Genomic DNA, 24,786 nt, shown 5'->3' on the forward strand with positions numbered 1-24,786 from the left:
GGAGCACCATTTGAAAGACTGCTAGTTCAATCTTCTCGGTGTAACAGTTGGGATAAAGAGAAAAATCAGAGTACAACGCATCTCATCCCTGGATTGCGGTACATTTTCCAAACTCCCCATTGCCTTAATCTACACAGTTATGTTGTCCGACCCTAGTGCAGCTGTAAGCAAGTGGGTCGGATCTGCTGGCTACACATGGATACAACACTTGCACTGGTCATTCACACCAGCTTGATACATTAGCTAATTAGCATGTCATGTCAAGGTGACTTCCAGAAGGTGACCAATACTACAAGTTATTTCTACCTCGCCCATTGAAATACATTTTACTTTATTTTACAAGTTTTAACTAGCGCCATGCTATTGTTGCCAGCATAAATGAGCTCGCTGGGAATGGTTTAGGACAACTGACTCAACCTAATCCATTCGTCTCAACTCTCAGCTGCGCGACACACGTCATCAATTTGGGCACCAAGCGTGTCCGTATAGCCTCTCCCAGATTTCTACCTGATTTGACTTTTCGTAGCAGGTTAGAAGAATTAGGTTAAGGTTAGGGAAAGAGTTATGGTTACAAAAACTGCATCCCATCTCGTCGAAACCTACAACCTGTGCAACTGGCTGCGATACGACGCGGGCGTGGCCACGTAACCCCACCCATAAATCTCTCTGAGCGGGTGCTTATGTGCTTGTTCTGTTTGTGTTTGCGCAGTGAAGCGAGAAGGGCACAGAAAACAGTGCGGGGTTGCTATGGTTTTTGTTTAGTTCGATATGTAGCTTTGTAGTAGTCAACCAACCCAACAGCCAGTCTCTACTCGATTAAACAGGGGTAAATTCAACATAGCGCTCGAGTCAAAGCAAACTCAAAGCCGGAGCCTGCCGGGTTATTTACGGGATGAAATAAGTCACCTCGCCACCATCGGGAGGTGGGAGTGTTGGGGTCGCCGTCCGTGTATCGCGAACGGGGTTGCGAGACTGACGGGCGGTCAGCCTGGTCCAACTTTGCCGAACGAACAAAGCCGCCAAATTCACTGACTGGGTCCCCGGGAGCAAGCAGCAGGGAGATCAGTCAACATGGTCAAGTCTTTCTTCCCGCTGAAGAAACTGAGACGGAGTGGGAAACATATGCTGTTCTTAGTTCTGCTGATGTTGGGAGCTTTCGCTGTCTACCACGAGTTTGTTGCTACTAAGCCGTGGAGAAGCACCAAGAGTCGTGAGTAGGCTATCATGGATAGCTTTCTGAACCATTTACTATGATGATCAACAAGTGTGTGTGTGTGTGTGTGTGTGTACTGGTAGTTAATCAACTGTATTACCAAATGAGCTAACTTGATAGTTTTTCACCAATTCTAGGCTATTTTATCAATGGTACATTCCATAGTGTCATTGAATGGTTGGCCTATTCTGCAAGGTGGAAAATAAACACTTACTCTCCACTGTAGTCAACAACTTTTTCAAATCCTGTGTTGTAAGGACTAAGAACTTTCTAGCCAACTTTAGAAAGATGTAAGGTGTTGCTGATGGGCTGCTGACATGAGAGATTTACAGGACTGTTGTAGCAGTGGTAGCCTCATACCTGGGGCTGGAGGGGGCAGAGTTTTGGAACGCTGTTGTCAATACACACACACTCCTGTAAAGATGGCCCTCCTAACCCCATCCCCCCTCTCTCCCACAACCTCAAATGCACACTCCTTCCAGTTCTTGTTCAAGAGGTGTGTGTGCATTTGTAAAGGAGAGAAAATGAATAATACACCTCCTTCTGGACATAGAGACATACAGTTGAAGTCAGAAGTTTACACACAACTTAGCCAAATACATTTAAACTCAGTTCAGTCCCTGACTTTTAATCCTAGTAAATTGCCCTGTCTTAGATCAGTTAGGGTCACTGCTTTATTTTAAGAATGTGAAATGTCAGAAAAATAGTAGAGTGATTTATTTCAGCTTTTATTTCTGTCATCACATTCCCAGTGGGTCAGAAGTTTACATACACTCAATTAGTATTTGGTAGCATTGCCTTTAAATAGTTTAACTTGGGTCAAATGTTTCGGGTAGCCTTCCACAAGCTTCCCCCAATAATTTGGGTGCATTTTGGCCCATTCCTCCTGACAGAGCTGGTGTAACTGAGTTTGTAGGCCTCCTTGCACATGCTTTTTAAGTTCTGCCCATATTTCTATATGATTGAGGCTACGGCTTTGTGATGGCCACTCCAATATCTTGACTTTGTTGTCCTTAAGCCATTTTGCCACAACTTTGGAAGTATGCTTGGTGTCATTGTCCATTTGGAAGATTAATTTGCGACCAAGACTGATGTCTTGAGATGTTGCTTCAATATATCCACATAATTTTCCTCCTCATGATGCCATCTATTTTGTGAAATTCACCAGTCCATCCTGCAGCAAAGCACACCCACAACATGATGCTGCCACCCCCGTACTTCACGGTTGCGATGGTTAACTTTGGCTTGCAAGCCTCCTCCAAACATAATGGTCATTATGGCCAAACGACAGTTATATTTTTTATCACACCAGAGGACATTTCTTCAAAAAGTATGATCTTTGTCCCCATGTGCAGTTGCAAACCGTAGTCTGGCTTTTTCATGGCAGTTTGGGAGCGGCCTTTCAGGTTATGTTGATATAGGACTCATTTTACTGTGGATATATAGATACTTTTGTACCTGTTTCCTCCAGCATCTTCGCATGGTCCTTTGCTGTTTGTGCAAATCAAAGTACGTTCATCTCTAGGAGACAGAACGCGTCTCCTTCCTGAGCGGTATGACCGCTGCGTAGGCCCATGGTGTTTATACTTGCATACTATTGTTTGTACAGATGAACGTGGTACCTTCAGGCGTTAGGAAATTGCTCGCAAGGATGAACCAGACTTGTGAAGGTCTACAATTTTTTTTTCTTTTTCTGAGGTCTTGGCTGATTTTCACATGTCAAGCAAAGATGCACTGAGTGTGAAGGTAGGCCTTGAAATACATCCACAGGTACACCTCCAATTGACTCAAATGATGTCAATTAGCCTATCAGAAGCTTCTAAAGCCATGACATAATATTCTGGAATTTTACAAGCTGTTTAAGGGCACAGTCAACTTAGTGTATGTAAACTTCTGACCCACTGGAATTGTGATACAGTGAAATAATCTGTCTGTAAACAATTGTTGGAAAAATGACTTGTGTCATGCACAAAGTTGATGTCCTAACCGACTTGCCAAAACTATAGTTTGTTAACAAGACATTTGTGGAGTAGTTGAAAAACAACTTTTAATGACTCCAACTTAAGTGTATTAAACTTCTGACTTCAACTGTATCTTCATCACTAAGGGACAGAGATACGCCAAGCCTCATGAAGGAGCTGCCTTAGAAGGTACAAACAGTGCATTCCTGAGCCTCCTCACAATGGGGAGTGAGGACATCACCCTCTGAGTATGTGTGTCTGTATAGTGATGGGACAAATGTTGTATATCGGATGTTGGTCTATGTGCCCATACACCTAGGGAGAGGAGAGCGAGAGAGACATAAAATCACGGGAAGAGGGAAAGGAGGAGGATAGAATCTCTTATATTTTGAGTTAAAAATATGATTTTTCTGTCTAATACTCTAAAATGACCATGTATCCACTCTCCACCTACCCCATTCATAGACACGAGCTGCTTTAGTGCCTATTGATGGTAGTATCATCTGACCGGGGAGTTTTTGTGAAGAGCCTTGATGCTTGCTCTATACATTACCATGCATTGCTTACATTACTTATGTTTCTAAAAACAAATACAGCATCTTTTCATATCAGCAATAAATTAAGGTTAAATTACTATACACCTTTTTATGGCTGTGTGGGAACACTAACCATATCTCCATGTTACATCTCTTGTTTACGGAAGACAGACAGCCACCTGTGCTATTTAGCTATATAGCGTGCTCCGGACACCTGTGTGTAAGCCATAACTGGGAAGGAAGTGTAATCAATCCACTTGAGGCACATGGCTTGTGGATCAGTGCAAAAACTTCTACAGTAATTGTCTTTTTTATTTGATGCATTTTATTTCTCGCTGATATCAAAGATAAGATCTGCAAATGTTTCGAAAACCGGTTTAAACAATGATTATAGACTTTTCTAAATGTTAAAACACAGCGTGGGAATTGTAGTTCATATGGAGCCAAATGTGGGTGACTGTAACTGCTGAAAACCCAACACATGGAGTAGGGTTTTCGAGAGCTACTCTCCACCCGTGTGATAATGACAGACTTCCAGAGCACCAGTACTCTCTCCCTACCTCAACCCCCGCTACACTCACATGCTAACCCCATAGCATTGCCTATAAATACAGTGGGGTAAGTATTGTGGGGCAAGTATTTAGTCAGCCACCAATTGGGAAAGTTCTCCCACTTAAAAAGATGAGGCCTGTAATTTTCATCATAGGTACACTTCAACTATGACAGACAAAATAAAAATCCAGAAAATCACATTGTAGGAATTTTAATCAGTTTATTTGCAAATGATGGTGGAAAATAAGTATTTAGTCACCTACAAACAAGCAAGATTTTTGGCACTCCAAACTCCACTATGGCCAAGACCAAAGAGCTGTCAAAGGACACCAGAAACAAAATTGTAGACCTGCACCAGGCTGGGAAGACTGAATCTGCAATAGGTAAGCAGCTTGGTTTGAAGAAATCAACTGTGGGAGCAATTATTAGGAAATGGAAGACATACAAGATCACTGATAATCTCCCTCGATCTGGGGCTCCACACAAGATCTCACCCTGTGGGGTCAAAATGATCACAAGAACGGTGAGCAAAAATCCCAGAATCACCTAGTGAATGACCCTCAGAGAGCTGGGACCAAAGTAACAAAGCCTACCATCAGTAACACACTACGCCGCCAGGGACTCAAATCCTGCAGCGCCAGACGTGTCTCCCTGCTTAAGCCAGTACATGTCCAGGCCCGTCTGAAGTTCGCTAGAGAGCAATGAATGATCCAGAAGAAGATTGGGAGAATGTCATATGGTCAGATGAAACCAAAAATATAACTTTTTGGAAAAAACTCAACTTGTTGTGTTTGGAGGACAAAGAATGCTGAGTTGCATCCAAAGAACACCATACCTACTGTGAAGCATGGGGGTGGAAACATCATGCTTTGGGGCTGTTTTTCTGCAAAGGAATCAGGACGACTGATCCGTGTAAAGGAAAGAATGAATGGGGCCATGTATCGTGAGATTTTGAGTGAAAACCTCCTTCCATCAGCAAGGGCATTGAAGATGAAACGTGGATGGGTCTTTCAGCATGACAATGATCCCAAACACACTGCCTGGGCAACGAAGGAGTGGCTTCGTAAGAAGCATTTCAAGGTCCTGGAGTGGCCTAGCCAGTCTCCAGATCTCAACCCCATAGAAAATCTTTGGAGGGAGTTGAAAGTCCGTGTTGCCCAGCAACAGCCCCAAAACATCACTGCTCTAGAGGAGATCTGCATGGAGGGATGGGCCAAAATGCCAGCAACAGTGTGTGAAAACCTTGTGAAGACTTACAGAAAACGTTTGACCTCTGTCATTGCCAACAAAGGGTATATTACAAAGTGTTGAGAAACTTTTGTTATTGACCAAATACTTATTTTCCACCATAATTTGCAAATAAACTGATTAAAAATCCTACAATGTGATTTTTTCTGGATTTTTTTTCTTCTCATTTTGTGCCTGGTTTGTGTTTCTGAGTCCAGAAGGCTGGTGTTCATTCCCAGACCTGATTCCTAGGCTTGAGCTCTCTGGGCTAACATGGTCTTGAATCGAGCAGACAACCCTTATTGGAACATCAGCCATAGAGGGTTGTATTTGGAAGCGAGGGGTGTGTGTGCTGACTTACCCTTTACACTCATACCTGTATAAGGGTTGATAAATGCAGATTTGGACTCTAAGTGCCTAAATTGAACATGACCTCAAAGCTCTGGCTCTGTACTCCACAGTGCTGTTAGAGTTTTGACTGACAGCCATTCTGAACTTCCACTTGTCGTGCAACAATAAGTTGGTCCAATACATCCCGGTAATTGTTCAACTTTTGCAAATTTGTTGTCTAAGTGAGGTATATGCTGTACATTTACGATGACTCGATGTACACTCAAACAAAATATAGAGCTGTGACATGTAAAGTGTTGCCCCCCACACACACACACACACCTACATTCTGATATTACCAGGTTCTGACTACTAGATGGTGCTGTTCCTGCTATTAGGTATATAATTGTTTACTTACCTTGTCCATAGACTGCTTACAGGGTATGACAGCCACCCATGCTTTGGTTTTGTTTACCTGGCCGCTGTTTCAGATGGTACATTTTATGCATTTGTTGCACAAATCCAATGCAAGTCAGTGGTACCTAATTTTATCACTTTCACGCTTCATAGCCAAATCATCTATAAATAACGTCATTGGGCTGCATACTTTTTAAAAAAGTTAATTTTTTTATACTTCAGGATGATTTGAACATGAAGTGGGAAAATGCTGATATTGGTACCATTAACTTGCATTGGATTTGTGCCACAAAGACTGCAAAGTCAGCATTTGTAACCAGGGGTTGGGATCTGGGTCAGGGAACTGAAAACTGAAAAAAAGGATAAATTTTTCAAGGAACAGAATCCCAACCTGGAATGAAAGGGATCTATACTGTTTTGGAACATAACTGTTATTTTGAAATCGCGGGAACTGCTTAATACTGTTACACACAGGGTTTTTTTTTTTTTCAATCCCACAAAAAAATGCAACAGAACCTATTCAAGGTCCTCACTCTGTCAATCATACTTTTTCCAATCTCTTCCTGCTAGCTGAAAATCTTTGTGTGTAAACTACCTACCTTTCAATGCTAATTAAGGATGATGTAGTTTGAACATTTCACATGGGATTCATTACCTACATAAATGCAAGATGTTTTTCTATTTTAATCTGGTGCTGCACTGCATACACCAGCTTGTTAGCCAGTTTGTCCAATGTTAATCCAATTCTCAGTAGTTCAAAGACATTCAAAGTTACTTAATAGAAGCCACTCGCCCGTTGGTATATTTCTGTCGGCCAAATTCCGATAATGCATGTCATAACAACATGCCCTGAGCTTCAAGCCAGCCGTCCTCCTCCACTCTCGCTTTCTCTCCACCTGCAAAATTTCAGTCTTTCGTGCCCTACACTTGTCTGTCCAATACATGTAAACAATAGCTTGCCCCCTCCATAGTAAGCTGCTCTATCCTCACTGATTTGGTGAAATAATTTGAAGTCGAGCTAAATGTTAACGTTTGATTTCAGAGGTTTAAAAAGGAACGCTATACACTGAGTGTGCAAAACATTACAGTTTTAATTTTTTTATTTCACCTTTATTTAACCAGGTAGGCAAGTTGAGAACAAGTTCTCATTTACAATTTCCACCTGGCCAAGATAAAGCAAAGTAGTTTGACACATACAACAACACAGAGTTACACATGGAGTGAAACAAACAGTCAATAATACAGTAGAGACAAGTCTATATACGATGTGAGCAAATTAGGTGAGATAAGGGAGGTAAAGGCAAAAAAAAGGCCATGGTGGCAAAGTAAATACAATGTAGCAAGTAAAACACTGGAATGGTAGATTTGCAGTGGAAGAATGTGCAAAGTATAAATAAAGATAATGGGGTGCAAAGGAGCTAAATAAATAAATACAATAAAATAATACAGTAGGGAAAGAGGTAGTTTGGGCTAAATTATAGATGGGCTATGTACAGGTGCAGTAATCTGTGAGCTGCTCTGACAGCTGGTGCTTAAGCTAGTGAGGGAGATAAGTGTTTCCAGTTTCAGAGATTTTTGTAGTTCGTTCCAGTCATTGGCAGCAGAGAACTGGAAGGAGAGGCGGCCAAAGAAAGAATTGGTTTTGGGGGTGCCCAGAGATGTATACCTGCTGGAGCGCGTGCTACAGGTGGGTGATGCTATGGTGACCAGCGAGCTGAGATAAGGGGGAACTTTACCTAGCAGGGTCTTGTAGATGACCTGGAGCCAGTGGGTATGGCGACGAGTATGAAGCGAGGGCCAGCCAATGAGAGCGTACAGGTCGCAATGGTGGCTTTGGTGACAAAACGGATGGCACTGTGATAGACTGCATCCAATTTGTTGAGTAGGAGGCTATTTGGAGGCTGTTTTGTAAATGACATCGCCCCGAAGTCGAGGATTGGTAGGATGGTCAGTTTTACAAGGGTATGTTTGGCAGCATGAATGAAGGATGCTTTGTTGCGAAATAGGAAGCCAATTCTAGATTTAACTTTGGAGAGTTTACAGTCTAACCAGACACCTAGGTATTTGTAGTTGTCCACGTATTCAAAGTCCGAGCCGTCCAGAGTAGTGATGTTGGGCAGGTGCAGGCAGCGATCGGTTGAAGAGCATGCATTTAGTTTTACTCGTATTTAAGAGCAATTGGAGGCCACGGAAGGAGAGTTGTATGGAATTGAAGCTTGCCTTGAGGGTTGTTAAGTGTCCAAAGAAGGGCCAGAAGTATACAGAATGGTGTCGTGCTCTACATGCTCTTTCAATGACAGTATGACCAGGTGATTTCAGTTGAAGGCTATGATCCCTTACTAATGTCACTTGTTAAATACACTTTGATCAGTGTAGATGAAGGGGAGGAGACAGGTTAAAGAAGGATTTTTAAGCCATGAGACAATTGAGACATGGATTGTGTATGTATGCAATTCAGAGGGTAAGACAAAATATTTAAGTGCCTTTGAACGTGCTGTGGTAGTAGGTGCCAGGTGCACCAGTTTGAGCGTGTTTAAGGCTGCAACGCTGCTGGGTATTTTATGCTCAACAGTTTCCCATGTGTATCAAGCGTGATCCACCACCCAAAGGACATTTAGCCAACTTGATACAACTGTGGGAAGCATTGTAGTTAACATGGGCCAGCATCCTTGTGGAATGCTTTCGACACCTAGTAGAGTCCATTTTCTGATGAATTGAGGCTGTTCTCAAATCAAATCAACATTTATTTGTCACATGCGCCGAATACAACAGGTGTAAACCTTACAGTGAAATTCTTACTTACAGGTTCTAACCAATGGTGCCAAAAAAAAGGTGTGTGTGTGGGTAAGTAAAGAAATTAAACAGAAAGACATTGGGGAAAAAAAGAGTAGCAAGGCTATATACAGACACCTGTTAGTCAGGCTTATTGAGGTAGTATGTACATGTAGGTATCGTTAAAGTGACTGCATATATGATGAACAGAGAGTAGCAGCAGCGTAAAAGAGGGGTTGGGGGGCACACAACGCAAATAGTCCGGGTAACCATTTGGTTAACTGTTCAGGAGTCTTTTGGCTTGGGGGTAAAAACTGTTCAGAAGCCTTTTTGTCTTAGACTTGGCACTCCGGTATCGCTTGCCATGCGGTAGTAGAGAGAACAGTCTATGACTGGGGTGGCTGGGCTCTTTGGCAATTTTTAGGGCCTTCCTGACACTGCCTGGTGTAGAGGTCCTGGATGGCAGGCAGCTTTGCCCCAGTGATGTACTGGGCCGTACGCACTACCCTCTGAAATGCCTTGCGGTCGGAGGCCGAGCAATTGCCGTACCAGGCGTGATGCAGCCGGTCAGGATGCTCTCGATGTTGCAGCTGAAGAACCTTTTGAGGATCTGAGGACCCATGCCAAATATTTTTAGTTTCTTGGGGGGGAATAGGCTTTATTGTGCCCTCTTCACGACTGTCTTGGTGTGTTTGGACCATTCTAGTTTGTTGATGATGTGGACACCAAGGAATTTTAAGTTCTCAACCTGCTCCACTACAGCCCAGTCGATGAGAATGGGGACGTGCTCGGTGCTCCTTTTCCTGTAGTCCACAATCATCTCCTTAGTCTTGGTTACATTTGAGGGATAGGTTGTTATTCTGGCACCACCCGGCCAGGTCTCTGACCTCCTCCCTATAGGCTGTCTCGTCGTTGTCGGTGATCAGGCCTACCACTGTTGTGTCGTCAGCAAACTTAATGATGGTGTTGGAGTCGTGCCTGGCCATGCAGTCGTGGGTGAACAGGGAGTACAGGAGGGGACACGTCCTGGTAATCCGTCTGGCCCCGCAGCCTTGTGTATGTTGACCTGTTTTTAAAGGTCTTGCTCACGTCGGCTATGGAGAGCGTGATCACACAGTTCTCCGGAACAGCTGATGCTCTCATGCATGCCTCAGTGTTGCTTGCCTCGAAGCGAGCATAGAAGTGATTTAGCTCGTCTGGGAGGCTCGTGTCACTGGGCAGCTCGTGGCTCTGCCACCCTTTCTAGTCTGTAATAGTTTGCAAGCCCTGCCACATCCGACGAGCGTCGAAGCCGGTGTAGTATGATTCAATCTTAGCCCTGTATTGACGCTTTGCCTGTTTGATGGTTCGTCGTAGGGCATAGCGGGATGTCTTGTAAGCTTCCGAGTTAGAGTCCCGCACCTTGCAAGTGGCAGCTCTACCCTTATTCCCACTGAGCTAGTTGCCTGTAATCCATGGCTTCTGGTTGGGGTATGTACGTACAGTCACTGTGGGGTCGACGTCCTCAATGCACTTATTAATAAAGCCAGTGACTGATGTGGTGTATTCCCCAATGTCATCGGAAGAATCCCGGAACATGTTCCAGTCTGTGATAGCAAAGCAGTCCTGTAGTTTAGCATCTGCTTCATCTGACCACTTTTTTTATAGACCGAGTCACTGGTGCTTCCTGCTTTAATTTTTGCTTGTAAGCAGGAATCAGGAGGATAGAGTTGTGGTCGGATTTACCAAATGGAGGGCGAGGGAGAGCTTTGTACGCGTCTCTGTGTGTGGAGTACAGGTGATCAAGAATTTTTTTCCCTCTGGTTGCACATTTAACATGTTGATAGAGATTTGGTAGAACTGATTTAAGTTTCCATGCATTAGTCTCTGGCCACTAGGGTAAGTGGTTTCCTGTTTGCTTATTTCCTTATACAGCTGACTGAGTGCGGTCTTAGTGCCAGCATCTGTCTGTGGTGGTAAATAAACGGCCACAAAAAGTATAGCTGAGAACTCTAGGCAAGTAGTGTGGCCTGCAGTTTATCACAATATACTAAAATTCAGGTGAGCAGAATCTAGAGACTTCCTTAGATTTCGTGCACCAGCTGTTTACAAATCTGCACAGACCGCCCCCCCCTCGTCTTACCGGAGTGTGCTGTTCTCTCCTGCCGGTGCAACGTGTATCCCGCTAGCTGAATATCTATGTCATCATTCAGCCACGATTCCGTGAAGCATAGAATATTACATCCGGCTCTTTGTCCTCTGCGTCGCTTCCTTTTGCGAATAATTGGGATGTCTGGCCTGTGGGTTGTTTGGAGAATATCATGTGAGTCCTGCTTGCTGCTGTTGAAGAAATCTAATCTGAGGTGAGTGATCGCTGTCCTGATATCTAGAAGCTCTTTTCTGCCGTAAGATACGGTTGCAGAAGCATTATGTATAAAATAATTTACAAATATCGCGAAAAAACCCACATAATAGCACAATTGGTTAGGAGACCGTAAAACGGTGGCCATCTTGTGGGCAAAAGGGGGTGTGCAACTCAATCTTAGGAAGCTATCCTTAGTGTTTTGTTCACTCAGTGTAAAAAGTAACTTTTTGGGGGTTAGATCCGGTTCAGAACCCCTGTTTCAAACAGTGGCCAACAAAACCAATTATGGGTTGCTGTCATACCTTGACCATAGACTGCTTCCAGGCTGAAACCAATAATGTAATTTTTTGGAACTATCCCGAGTGGCGCAGCTGTCTAAAACACTACATCTCAGTGAAATAGGCATCACTACAGTCCCTGGTTCAAATACAGGCTGTATCACACCCGGCCGTGATTGGGTCCCATAGGGTGGCGCACAATTGGCCCAGCGTAGTCAGTGTTTGGCCGGGATAGGCCGCCATTGTAAATAATACATTTTTTAATTGAGGGGGTGGCGAATATTCAAACTTGTTTAACCTAATAGAAGGAACACCATCTAGTGGTGAGAACCTGTTAATAACAGAATGTAGGATGGGACATAAGCCCAACTACCGAAATTACTTATTTCGGAATAGGGGAAGCAAAAACATCACCACATTCATTGGAAATACATTACATAGGATGAATTAACAATATCCCCCAAGCCGCAGCTCCATACTACTTGTCAGACACAGAACTGATACTACACTGAACAAAAATATAAACGCAACATGTGAAATGTTGGTGCCATGTTTCATGAGCTGAAATAAGATCCCAGAAATGTTCCATATGCACAAAAATTGCATTTCTCTTACATTCTTTGCACAAATTTGTTTACATCCCTGTTAGTGAGCATTTTTCTTTTTGCCAAGATAATCTATCCACCTGACGTGTGGCACATCAATAAGCTGATTAAACAGCCTGATCATTACACAGGTGAAACTTTGCTGGGGAAAATGTAAAGGCCGCTTTAAACTGTGCAGTTTTGTCACACAACACAATGCCACAGATGTCTTAAGTTGAGGGAGTGTGCAATTGGCATGCTGAGTGCAGAAATGTCCCCCAGAGCTGTTGCCAGAGAATTGAATGTTAATGTCTCTACCATAAGTTGCCTCTAATGTAATTTTAGAGAATTTGGCAGTACTCCCAACCATGCCAGCCCAGGACCTCCACATCTGGCTTCTTCACGTTCGGAATCATCTGAGACCAGCCACCTGGACAGCTGATGAAACTGAGGAGTATTTATGTCTGTAATAAAGCCCTTTTGTGGGGAAAAACTCACTCTAGAAGGCCAGCATCCTGGAGTCGCTGCTTCACTATTGACATTGAGACTGGTGTTTTGTGGGTACTATTTAATTAAGCTGCCAGTTGTCTGTTTCTGAAACTAGACATTCTAATGTACTTGTCCTCTTGCTCAGTTGTGCACCGGGGCCTCCCACGCTTTCTATTCTGGTTAGAGACAGTTTTTGCTGTTCTGCGAAGGGTGTAGTACACAGCGCTGTATGAGATCTTCAGTGTCTTGGCATTTTCTCACATGGAATAGCCTTCATTTCTCAGAACAAGAATAGACTGACGAGTTTTAGAAGAATTGTCATTGTTTCTGGCCATTTTGAGCCTGTAATTGAACCTACAAATGCTGATGCTTCAGATACTCAACTGGTCTAAAGAAGGCCAGTTTTATTGCTTCTTTAATAAGTACAACAGTTTTCAGCTGTGCTAACATAATTGCAAAAGGGTTTTCTAATGATCAATTAGCCTTTTAAAATGATAAACTTGGATTAGTTAACACAACGTGCCATTGGTTTGATGGTTGCTGAAAATGGGGCTCTGTACGCCTATGTAGATATTCCATTAAAAATCTGCCGTTTCCCGCTACAATATTAATTTACAACATTAACCATGTCTACACTGTATTTCTGATCACTATGATGTTGTTTTAATGGACAAATGTGCTTTTCTTTCAAAAACATTTGTGACGCCAAACCTTTGAATTGGTGTGGGGGTCCGTGGGTGGCTTTTGACCAGTCCTTTCGTTTACTCATGTTTAGCTCATTGTTCTAAAAAGTTTTGTCCAATTTGGATGTTAGGTACTCTATTTCTTGACATTATATGAATCCTATAAATTACAATTTTATCATTTAAATGTAATCCATTAGGTTCATTTCAAAGAGATAAAATTCTATTTCAACAAGATAATGTTGCAGGAATGCTAATGTTTCTAAGAAAATTAACAATTTCAGAACAATCTGAGATGGTGGGTGTTTAAAATCTGTGCTTTATAAGGTGGAATGACTCTTTATCCCTAGCCATATAGGCCAATTCCCACGACTACAAAGGGTTAAATAGGGCTGGCGCGGTAATTGTATAATCGTGTAACTGACGATTATGGATGAAGACGGTCATGAAAATAACCGTAAAATATCTACTGTATGTATAATCTATTTTTCGCTTTATGAACATAATTTTCAAATTGACTAACTTAACCCAAGAGCAGTAAAGGTAAGCCTGGTTCACATCTAACAGCTGATAAAAGGAGCAATGAGAGGAGAAAAAAAAAAGTATTTTAAATTAAATTTTTACGTTGTGTAACAAACAAACTGCTGACTGAAGGGCTGCAGCGGCTTTGACATGAATTTGAGACTATTTCCGTGGTGACATTGACTCTTTACCAAGAGATGAAACTTTGCTGGTCCTTGTTTTAGCAAGGTTTTGTAGCAAACGAGTATCATGAAATGCATGCACCCAATCCATGTCTTTACCAAAAACAGGGTTTAGACTTGACAGTTCATGCAGCTTTAGTGTTCTGATCATGGAATTCCAAACGCGTCATGCCTCTACACCTACATTTAAATATCTACCCTGTCCACTGGGCATTTCCCCCGCGCTATATTCAAATGACTATGAATTTTACAAACGGTGGAATATGATAATTCAACGGATGGCAGTGGCTAACTAGATTCGTGTGCATGTGTCATTTCCTTTTTTATGAGCTGATTGTGTGATAACAGATTTAACCATAGCCCCTCCAGTAATTTAATAGGATCTCTGTTATCCCTAACAGTTCCATAATGGGGCAGCAGGTAGCCTAGGGGTTAGTGCATTGGGCCAGTAACTGAAAGGTTGCTGGTTCGATTACCCGAACCGACAAGGTGAAAGATATGTCTGTGCACTTGAGCAAGGCACTTGCCCCTGTAGCAAATTAGGGTTGCTGTACTAAATGATAGCCATCTGGGATAAATCCAAACCAGTCTGGAATGAATTGCAGTTTATGCCTTTCCTGCTTTTAATTATGCAGGAAAATAGAAAGGATGTGATGTATCAGAAATTGTGTAATGGAATTATAGTCAACCTAAAATATTGTCATTTAATTATAATAGTTTTACGGGTTTTGTACCAATTTTCTGTATAAATAGCCTCAACTCTGTAAACAGACCATAAATGTCTCAGATTGTGTTTTCTAGGAAGCTTTGAATGCTATTATGATACAATATTAGTACTTGTTGCATTTACAACTAGTCTAAATCCTATCGACTGATTTCAGCAAGTTTGAATGGAATGTTGGCATATTGGCAGTTAATTTGAAAAAAATATATGGAATCATTCCTCTAAAACTGGCTAGCTTACACAGGTACAGTGCATTTGGAAAGTATTCAGACCCCTTGACTTTTTCCACATTTTGTAACTTTTTGGATTTAATAAAAAAAATCCTCATTAATCTACACACAATAACCCATAATGGCCAAGCGAAAACGGGTTTAGAATGATATAAAAATGTATTACAAATAAACTTAAGTATTCAAAACAAATGTATTTGTCACATACACATGGTTAGCAGATGTTAATGCGAGTGTAGCGAAATGCTTGTGCTTCTAGTTCCAACAATGCAGTAATAACCAACGAGTAATCTAACCTAACAATTCCAAAACTACTACCTTATATACACACAAGTGTAAAGGGATAAAGAATATGTACACCACGTCTTGTTAATGTCTATTTAGACCCTTTGCTATGAGACTTGAAATTGAGCTCAGGTGCATCTTGTTTCCATTGATCAGGGTACCAAAAATGTCTGCAGCATTGAAGGTCCCCAAGAACACAGTGGCCATCATCATTCTTAAATGGAAGAAGTTTAGAACCACCAAGATTCTTCCTAGAGCTGGCCGTCCGGCCAAACTGAGCAATCGGGGGAGAAGGTATTGGTCATGGTGGTAACCCGATGGTCACCCTGAAAGTGCTCCAGAGTTCCTCTGTGGAGATGAGAACCTTCCAGAAGGACAACCATCACTGCAACACTCCACAAATAAGACCTTTATGGTAGAGTGGCCAGACGGAAGCCACTCCTCAGTAAAAGGCACATGACAGCCCGCTTGGAGTTTGCCAAAAGGCACCTAAATGACTCTCAGACCATGGGAAACAAGATTATCTGGTCTGATGAAACCGAGATTGAAGTCTTTGGCCTGAATGCCAAGCACCACGTCTGGAGGAAACCTGGCACCATCCCTCGGTGAAGCATGGTGGTGGCAGCATCATGCTGTGGGGATGTTTTTTTAGCAGCAGGGAGTGGGAGACTAGTCAGAATCAAGGGAAAGATGAACAGAGCAAAGTAAAGACAGATCCTTCATGAAAACCTGCTCCAGAGTGCTCAGGACTTCAGACTGGTGCAAAGGTTTACTTTCCAACAGGAAAACGACCCTAAGCACACAGCCAAGACAACGCAGGAGTGGCTTTGGGACAAGTCTCAGACTTGAACCCGATCGAACATCTCTGGGGATACCTGAAAATAGCTGTGCAGTGAAGCTCCCCATCCAACCTGACAGAGCTTGAGAGGATCTGCAATACTTATTTTCCACCATAATTTGCAAATAAATTCAATTAAAAATTTAAGTTTAATAGTCACATGTACAGGGTTGCAGATGTAATTACAGGGTTTGGTATAAATCTTGAGCTCCAACAATGAACAAAATTAAGTAAACGAAAAATAATAATATATACATAACTGTGGCAATGATAAATGTCCATTGGGGTGGGGGCAGGGTAAATGTCCATAGGGGGAGCAGTGGGCTGACTAGTGGTGCATATTCAGCATGATGAATGTCCATTGGGGTGGGGGCAGGGTAAAAATGTCAGTTGAGGTGGGGGCGAGAAACAAACCGGTCCACCAGGGATATGAATGTATACATACAATGCGTTTGGATGGTAAGATGAAACGACTCAATATCGCCATCTGCCGGACTTTAGGCTACCTACAAAGCTGGAAGCTACCAGTATCTTTTTCCATTGTAAAGTGTTCTGGCCTGTGTGAACTGTTCTGGCCTGTGTGAACATTTTGTTTTGTGAACAGTAGTTAACAGTTTCAACATTTCTACATGCCGTGTCGCATTAAGTGTGTTAACTTATGTGTAGCATGAATGGGGAGCTAACATAATGTAGCCGGTTCGAACTAAAATAAAGAGTTGACCAGATGGCAGCCACTCCTCAGTAAAAGGCACATGACAGCCAGCTTGGAATTTACCAAAAATCACCTAATGACTCTGACCATGGGAAACAAGATTATCTGGTCTGATGAAACCGAGATTGAAGTCTTTGGCCTGAATGCCAAGCGTCACGTCTGGAGGAAACCTGGCACCATCCCTCGGTGAAGCATGGTGGTGGCAGCATCATGCTGTGGGGATGTTTTTCAGAAGCGGGGACTGTGAGACTAGTCAGGATTGAGGCAAAGATGAACGGAGCAAAGTACAGAGGGATCCTTGATGAAAACCTGCTCCAGAGTGTTCAGGACCTCCGACTGGGGCAACGGTTCACCTTCCAACAGGACAATGACCCTATGCACACAGCCAAGACAACTCAGGAGGGAATTCAGAACAAGTCTCTAAATGTCCTAATCGAAAATCTCTGCGGAGTCCTGAAAATAGCCTTGCAGCGACACTCCCCATCCAACCTGACAGTGCTTGAAAGGATCTGCAGAGAAGAATGGGAGAAACACTCCAAATACAGGTGTGCCAAGCTTGTAGTGTCATACCCAAGAAGACTTGAGGCTGCAACTGCTCCCGGAGGTGCTTCAACAAAGTACTGAGTAAAGGATCTGAATACTTATGTAAATTATATATTTCTGTTTTTGATTCATAATGCATTTGCTAAAATTTCAAAAACAGTTTTTGCTTTGTTGTGAGGTACTGTGTGAAGATGACAAATAAAAAAATAAAAATATTTTAGAATAAGGCTGTAACGTAACAATGTGGAAAAAGTCCAGGTCTGCATACTTTCCGACTGCGCTGTACACTATATCAATTCTTCACATTCATTATTCTTCACATTCATTATTTTACACAATCTTATCACAGCACTGGCAAACCGAAGTTGACCAACTCCCTGACCAACATAAGAATGTTATGTCCATTCTTGTATTCTAATTCTTAATTCTATGGGTTTAACATTTAACTAGACCCTAGAATTGTGTGTCTCTCTCCTTTCTAAAATCTCTTCCCTCCTCTCTCTCTCTCTCTCTCTCTCTCTCTCTCTCTCTCTCTCTCTCTCTCTCTCTCTCTCTCTCTCTCTCTCTCTCTCTCTCTCTCTCTCTCTCTCTCTCTCTCTCTCTCTCTCTCTCTCTCTCTCTCTCTCTCTCTCTCTCTCTCTGTGTCTCTGTGTCTCTCTCTCTCTGTGTCTCTGTGTCTCTCTCTGTCTCTCTGTCTCTCTGTCTCTCTGTCTCTCTGTCTCTCTGTCTCTCTGTCTCTCTGTCTCTCTGTCTCTCTGTCTCTCTGTCTCTCTGTCTCTCTGTCTCTCTGTCTCTCTGTCTCTCTGTCTCTCTGTCTCTCTGTCTCTCTGTCTCTCTGTCTCTCTGTCTCTCTGTCTCTCTGTCTCTCTGTCTCTCTGTCTCTCTGTCTCTCTGTCTCTGTCTCTCTCTCTCTGTCTCTCTCTCTCTGTCTCTCTCTCTCTGTCTCTCTGTCTCTGTCTCTCTCTCTGTCTCTCTGTCTCTGTCTCTCTGTCTCTCTCTCTGTCTCTCTCTCTGTCTCTCTCTCTGTCTCTCTCTCTGTCTCTCTCTCTCTGTGCAGGTTTCAGTCTTGCTAGTGAGGATAGCCCCGGGAGAATTCCTACACAAGAGAGATTGGTAAGGATGGGGGGGAGACAGGGATAGTATGAAGAGGGTAAGAGCGTGTAGGAGACGGTGTGTATGGGAAAGAATTTGTCACATACCAGTTATCACAAAATATAATTAGTTGCTTCATCTGTGCGTTTTCCAGTTTGGAGGTGATGCGAGTGAGGATTCAGAAGCCTGGCGTTCCAGCTACACCCCACAGCCCTGGAGGCCAGAGGTACGCTCTCTTATTCACCTCACAGGAAGCATCCACAACCTGCCCAGGCTTGCTCACCCCCCCCTTGTGTGTGTATTTAGGCCTTAGTGTATAGTAGTAATCAGTGTTTGAGCAGAATCTAAGTAGGAGTCCTCATGTTTCTTTTATATCATGGTGTGCTGCTGTGCTAAGTTTGTAGAATCTTATACAAAAGGCTTCACCACTTTAACTTAATGGCAAAATGTAGATTTACGCCTAAATAGACATACCCAAAAGTAACTGCTATTCATGTGTAATACATTGATTCTGACATGCCAAAACTTGGTATATTTGGAAAGACATTTGAGGAAGAGTTCAGAATACACAAAATAACTTTTTTTATTATATGCTTTTTAAACATTTTATTTAGGAAGTAATCTTTCAATGACAAGCTATACGTGCATTATTGATGCCCAGAGCTGGAAACGCATCAGATGGCTTCCACAATATGTGAACAATTTCATGAAAAAATTGTGTTGATAGACCTAACTAGAAATGGGCAGATGTTTTAGTATCAGGTGTGGTCATGGGACATTTCCAAGTGTCACTAAACTTCTCCAAAGTGGCATATGCCTGTAAAGTAGATAATTCCAGTGCTATTACATATTTGCAATCGCCAAATGCAATTTTTTTCAGTCTCAAGCACAATTTATACCATATCAACCTCACTCATTGTGAACATTGTGGTGATGTTATGGGGTATCCAGGGTACGTTTAAGTGTCCTTTCAACCTCTCCCAAGTGTACGATTGTGGTAATTGCACTGTTTTTTTTAGTAAACTGGATGGGCCGAAAAGTTATTGTTCACTTTAAAAACTGGCCACAACACCAAACTCTCTCAAACATTGTGGTGGTGTCGGAACATACAGGGGATATTTAGTTTTTAAAAATAAAACATCTCAAGTGCCTGAACGTTTAGCCTAGGCATAGCCAATGTATTGGTCCCACAAACAAAACAAAATAAAAGCAACAGATATACACTACCATTTAAAAGTTTAGGGTCACTTAGAAATGTCCTTGTTTTTGAAAGAAAAGCAATTTTTTTTTTGTCCAGTAAATAACATCAAATTTATCAGAAATACAGTGTAGACATTGTAAATGACTATTGTAGCTGGAAACGGCCTATTTATTTATATATATAAAAAAGTATTAAAAAATATATATAATATCTACATAGGCCCATTATCAGCAATCATCACTCCTGTGTTCCAATGGCATGTTGTGTTAGCTAATCCAAGTTTATAATTTTAAAAGGCTAACTGATCATTAGAGACCCCTTTTGCAATTGCAGTAATTACAGTGGACTAAATTTACAAAACGACATTGTAAAGTTAAAAACACCAAGCCTAAACTTTCTGTACATTTTTATTCACTCAAATATCATATGAATACACATTAGCTAGCCCATGTCAGCTAAATAAATGCCAGTGATACGTTTTCATTTTATAAGGACTGAATGCTAAATTAAGGCTACTGAGCTTGCTAGGACATAACAGATCAATTGCACTGGGGTGTGAAGTGAGAAACTCAGACTTTTAGCCCAACAATGGCAGGAGAGTTTCGCAACCTCCCCCACCCAAATGCCTTTTGAATCCCCCTCAATCTGTGCAGAGGTTATTACAATACAGTACCCCTGGATTCATCTCTATTTTGAACTGATATGCAGCCAGGACACTTCAATTGTAAATTACCTCAATAAGAAACAGTACTGTTGCTTTAATCACATCAGAAAATATCCTCCTCGCAATCTCCAAAATACAACAGCCACAGGACAACTTTATTTGGACGTCGTAAAGAACCATTCGCCAAAACTGAAGAGATGACTTACAACCTCCTTTTCAAAATGAGACTTGCTAGCTAGCTGGGATTTCCTACAAAGAATCTGCCTCCTGAAAAAAGCTTCTCCCAAGGACGTGTGACACCTACTCTCATTACCAGCTGCACTCCTACTTGGATTCCACCTGGCGATCTGTTCACTATCTGTCCTGTCCTGGTATCCTATCCTTTCCCCTGTCTGGTACAGGTACCCCCGCCACATTCCCCCCTCTCTCCCAAGCTTTTGCTTGCCTCCAGCACACACACTGTTGTGGCAAGTGACTCTGAACTTACAATGGCTAGCCCCAAGTTGTTTTCTCTCTTGTGCTTTATGCTATTTACCTCATGACCCCTGCATGCTTTGACTATGAACTTGCCTGTTTACCCAACCGTGGGACACGGACTCTTTTGCCTCCCGTCCTATTCTAACCACCTCCTGCCGGCTTTGTATTTGATGTTACCTGATGAACTTGTTGTACAATATGATCTCGTTGCCATCTAATGCAAATTCAATTGTCATAAATCAACACTGCAAAGCTCTCCCTGTCCTCGGCCGTGCCCTGATTGTATTCTTGCTGGTGATATCTGAAAATGTGCCCATCCACCAAGGCCCATCTACTGTTGCTAGCCCCAATTCTGACTTGTGCTCTGATATCTGCTTCAAAGCATGGATTTTCTGCAAGTTGACACTAGAAGCCTATTGCCTAAAATATATCAATTGAAGGTTTGGGTTCATAGCTCCAATGCAGATGTGTTGGTCATTACTGAGACGTAGTTAAGGAAGAGTGTTTTGAAAACTGATGTTAACCTTTCTGGATATTTTTTGTTTTTTGCAAGATAGATCTTCCAAAGACGGGTGAGTGGCAATCTTTGCCAAGGAACATCTTCAGTGCTTGGTTGTCTCCACGAAGTCTGTCCCCAAACAATTCGAATTTCTGGTTTTAAGCATTAAACTTTCCAATAGCTCTTTGTTGACTGTTGCTGGTTGCTATTGTCCACCATCAGCACCGGCCTGTACCCTAAATGCTCTCCTGGTCCCTTCCACTAAGTCTGCAATTGTCCAGCTAGGTGACCTAAACTGGGGCATGCTGAAACCACCTGACCAAGTCCTAAAGCAATGGGACTCCCTAAATCTTCCTGAGATTACCAATCCCACAAGTTATGACTCCAAACACCCAGACAAGGCTACTCTACTTGATGTTATCCTCACAAATAATCCTGATAGGCATCAGTTTTTTTTCTGTAATGACCTTCGTGATCACTGTTTTACAGCCTGTGTTTGTAATGGCTGCTCAGTGAAACAACCTCTCCTGATTTGTCAGACGCTTGCTAAAAAAACTTTAATGAGCAAGCTTTCCTTCATGACCTGGCCTCTGTAAATTGGTATAGAATCAGCTTCTCTCTGTCGGAGACTCTTTGACCTTCTTTTTTATATTTTCAGTGGTATTGTTAACAAACACACCCCTAAAGAAAATGAGAATTAAAAACCTGTTCAGTCCCTGGTATGACCATGATCTGGCAGTTACTCCACCTCAAGAACTCCATTTGGTGAAATGCTCGGCACATTCATACTCAGGCTGACTGGCCCTCATTCAGGCAAATGAGAAGTATGTGCACTCAGGCTATCCGGAAGGACAAAATTAGTTCCTTTTTAAGGAGCAGTTCTCTGAGTCTAACTCAAAGAAGTTCTTCAAAATGGTTAAAGACCTGGAGAATAAACCCTCCTCCTCACAGCTGCCCATGTCCCCCCCCCCCCCCCTGCTTTGCTACAAAGTTTCTCCCTGCAGGCAGTCAGAGTCCGAGTTGCTGAAGGAGCTCCTTAAACTTGACCCTTTTTCTCTTTAAGGCTTGGTGATGATAGGTTGCTGCCCCTGTCTCTCGTTTCTGGGGAGGTTCCAATTGCTTGGAAGTCAGCCACTGTGTGTCTTTTATTTAAAGGGGAGATCAAATGGATCCTAACTGTTATAGGACCATTTCTATTTTGCCCGGTTTATCAAAAGTGTAGGAAACTTGTCAATAATCAACTGACTGGCTTTCTTGGGTTCTATAATATTCTCTCATGTATGCAATCTGGTTTCTGCTCAGGCTATGGATGTGCCACTGCAACCTTAGGTCCTCAATAATGTCACTATTGCCCTTGATTCTAAGCAATGTTGTGCTGTTATTTTTATTGACTTGGCCAAAGCTTTTGATACTTTTGACCATTTTGTTTTTGTGAGGGTATTGGTGTCTGAGTGGTCTTTGGCCTGGTTTTCAAACTAGCTCCCTCAATGAGTGCAGTGTATAAAATCAGAACATCTGCGGTCTCAACCACTGCCTGTCACCAAGGGAGTAACCCAAGGCTCCATCCTAGGCCCCACGCGCTTCTCAATTTACACCAACAACATAGCTCAGCAGTAGGAAGCTCGTTCATCCATTTTACATGTAGATGATTGTCTTATACTTAGCTGGCCCCTCTCTGGGTTTGTGTTAAACGCTCTACACCAAAATCTTTCTTAGTATCCAACAAGCTTTCTGTGCCCTTAACCTTGTTCTGAACACCTCCAAAACCAAAGGTCATGTGGTTTGGTAAGAAGAGTGCCCCTCTCCCCACCGGTGTGATTACTACCTCTGAGTGTTTAGCTTCAGGTAGTCACTCATACAAGTACTTGGGATTATGGCTAGATGGTACACTGCCCTTCTCTCAGCACATCAAAGCTGCATGCTAAAGTTAAATCTAGATTTGGTTTCCTCTACGGTAATCGCTCCCCTTTCACCCCAGCTGCCAGAATAACCCTGATTCAGATGACCATCCTGCCATGCTAGATTACGGAGACATAATTTATAGATCGGCAAGTAAGGGTGTTCTCGAATGGCTAGCTGTTTCTTTACCATTCTGCCATGACATTTGCCACAAATGCTCCTTATAGGACACATCACTGCACTCTATACTCCTCTGTAAACTGGTTATCTCTGTATACCTGTCGCAAGACCCACTGGTTGATGCTTATTTATACAACCCTCTAAGGCGTCATTCCCCACTATCTGAGATGACTACTGCAGCCCTCATCCTCCACATACAACACCCGTTCTGCAAGTCACATTCTGTTAAAGGTCCGGGAAGCGCACATCCCTGGGTCGCTCCTCTTTTCAGTTCGCTGCAGCTAGCGACTGGAACAAGCTGCAAAAAAAACATTCCGACTGGACTTTTTAATAATATTTATCTCCGTCTCTTCATTGGGACTCAATCATGGACACTCTTACTGACAGTTGTGGCTGCTTCACGTGATGTGTTGTCTCTACCTTATTGCTCTTTGTGCTGTTGTCTGTGCCCAATAATGTTTGTACCATGTTTTGTGCTGCTACCATGTTGTTTTGCTGCCATGCTATGTTGTGTTCTTAGGTCTCTGTTGTGGTGTGTTCTATTTTACATTTGTCTCCTTTTGGTAGGCTGTCATTGTAAATAAGAATTAGTTCTTTACTAACTTGTCTAGTTAAATAAAATAAAATTTTGACATGGCAAAAGGTATAGAATTGCAAGAAAATTAGCTGTAACTGCAAATATTCTTGCAAAATTCTCTTCACCAATGAGCGGTGTGAACAGTGCTTGTGCGATAGGGGTTGCGTGGAATGTTCCCCAATGCTGGAAGGGGGGGCCTGAGTGAAAACGTTTGGGAGCACCTGCTATAGGCTACTTTCATTAAATTATTGGTAGTTATATTTCAAAATAAGTGTGGCTCTCCAAAATAAAGTTTTAATGACACTTTTTTATTTTGTAACTCGTTCACAAGGAGGCTTCAACCTCCCGTTTTACTTTCATCTTATTGGAAGGCATTGTTTTTTTTAGTCTTACTCTAAAGTTGTACAGTATTTTATTATCTAGCCATTGGATATTCTTAATTTGCTTTTCACCCATTAGACTTATTATTTTGAGATGTATATCATTTGGGCGCATTACATATTCCTCAGCCATACACGGAGTCTAGAAAACATTAGCAACACCTTCCTAATATTGATTAGAACCCCCTTTTTGCCATCATAACAGCCTTAATTTGTCTGGGCATGGACTACAAGGTGTCATGCATTCCTCAGGGATCCTGGCCAATGTTCACTCCAATGCTTCTCACAGTTGTGTTAAATTGGCTGGGTGTCCTTTGGGTGGTGGATCATACTTGATATACACACTGAAACAACCCGGCAGCGTTGCAGTTCATGACACACTTAAACCAGTGCAC

The 24,786-nt window shown here is 42.4% G+C and overlaps 1 protein-coding gene across 4 annotated transcripts in view; it reads left to right on the forward strand.

Annotated features, from left to right (window-relative positions):
* Nucleotides 1-507: 507 nt before the first annotated feature.
* Nucleotides 508-24,786, forward strand: part of LOC110496319 (beta-1,4-N-acetylgalactosaminyltransferase 3) — a 42,580-nt gene continuing 18,301 nt past the window's right edge. For 2 of the 4 annotated variants that reach the window (XM_090207970.1, XM_036955696.2), the window contains exons 1-3: nucleotides 508-1,210; nucleotides 18,480-18,535; nucleotides 18,669-18,740. In XM_090207970.1, the coding sequence (XP_090064096.1) occupies nucleotides 1,072-1,210; nucleotides 18,480-18,535; nucleotides 18,669-18,740 (267 nt within the window). In that variant the 5' untranslated portion in view covers nucleotides 508-1,071. The remainder of the gene's footprint in view (nucleotides 1,211-18,479; nucleotides 18,536-18,668; nucleotides 18,741-24,786) is intronic. The other 2 variants (XM_090207975.1, XM_090207983.1) reach the window with 1 other exon arrangement.

This window comes from Oncorhynchus mykiss, chromosome 2 (genome assembly GCF_057628025.1).
Source record: "Oncorhynchus mykiss isolate SJ-2025 chromosome 2, ASM5762802v1, whole genome shotgun sequence".
NCBI lineage: Eukaryota > Metazoa > Chordata > Actinopteri > Salmoniformes > Salmonidae > Oncorhynchus > Oncorhynchus mykiss.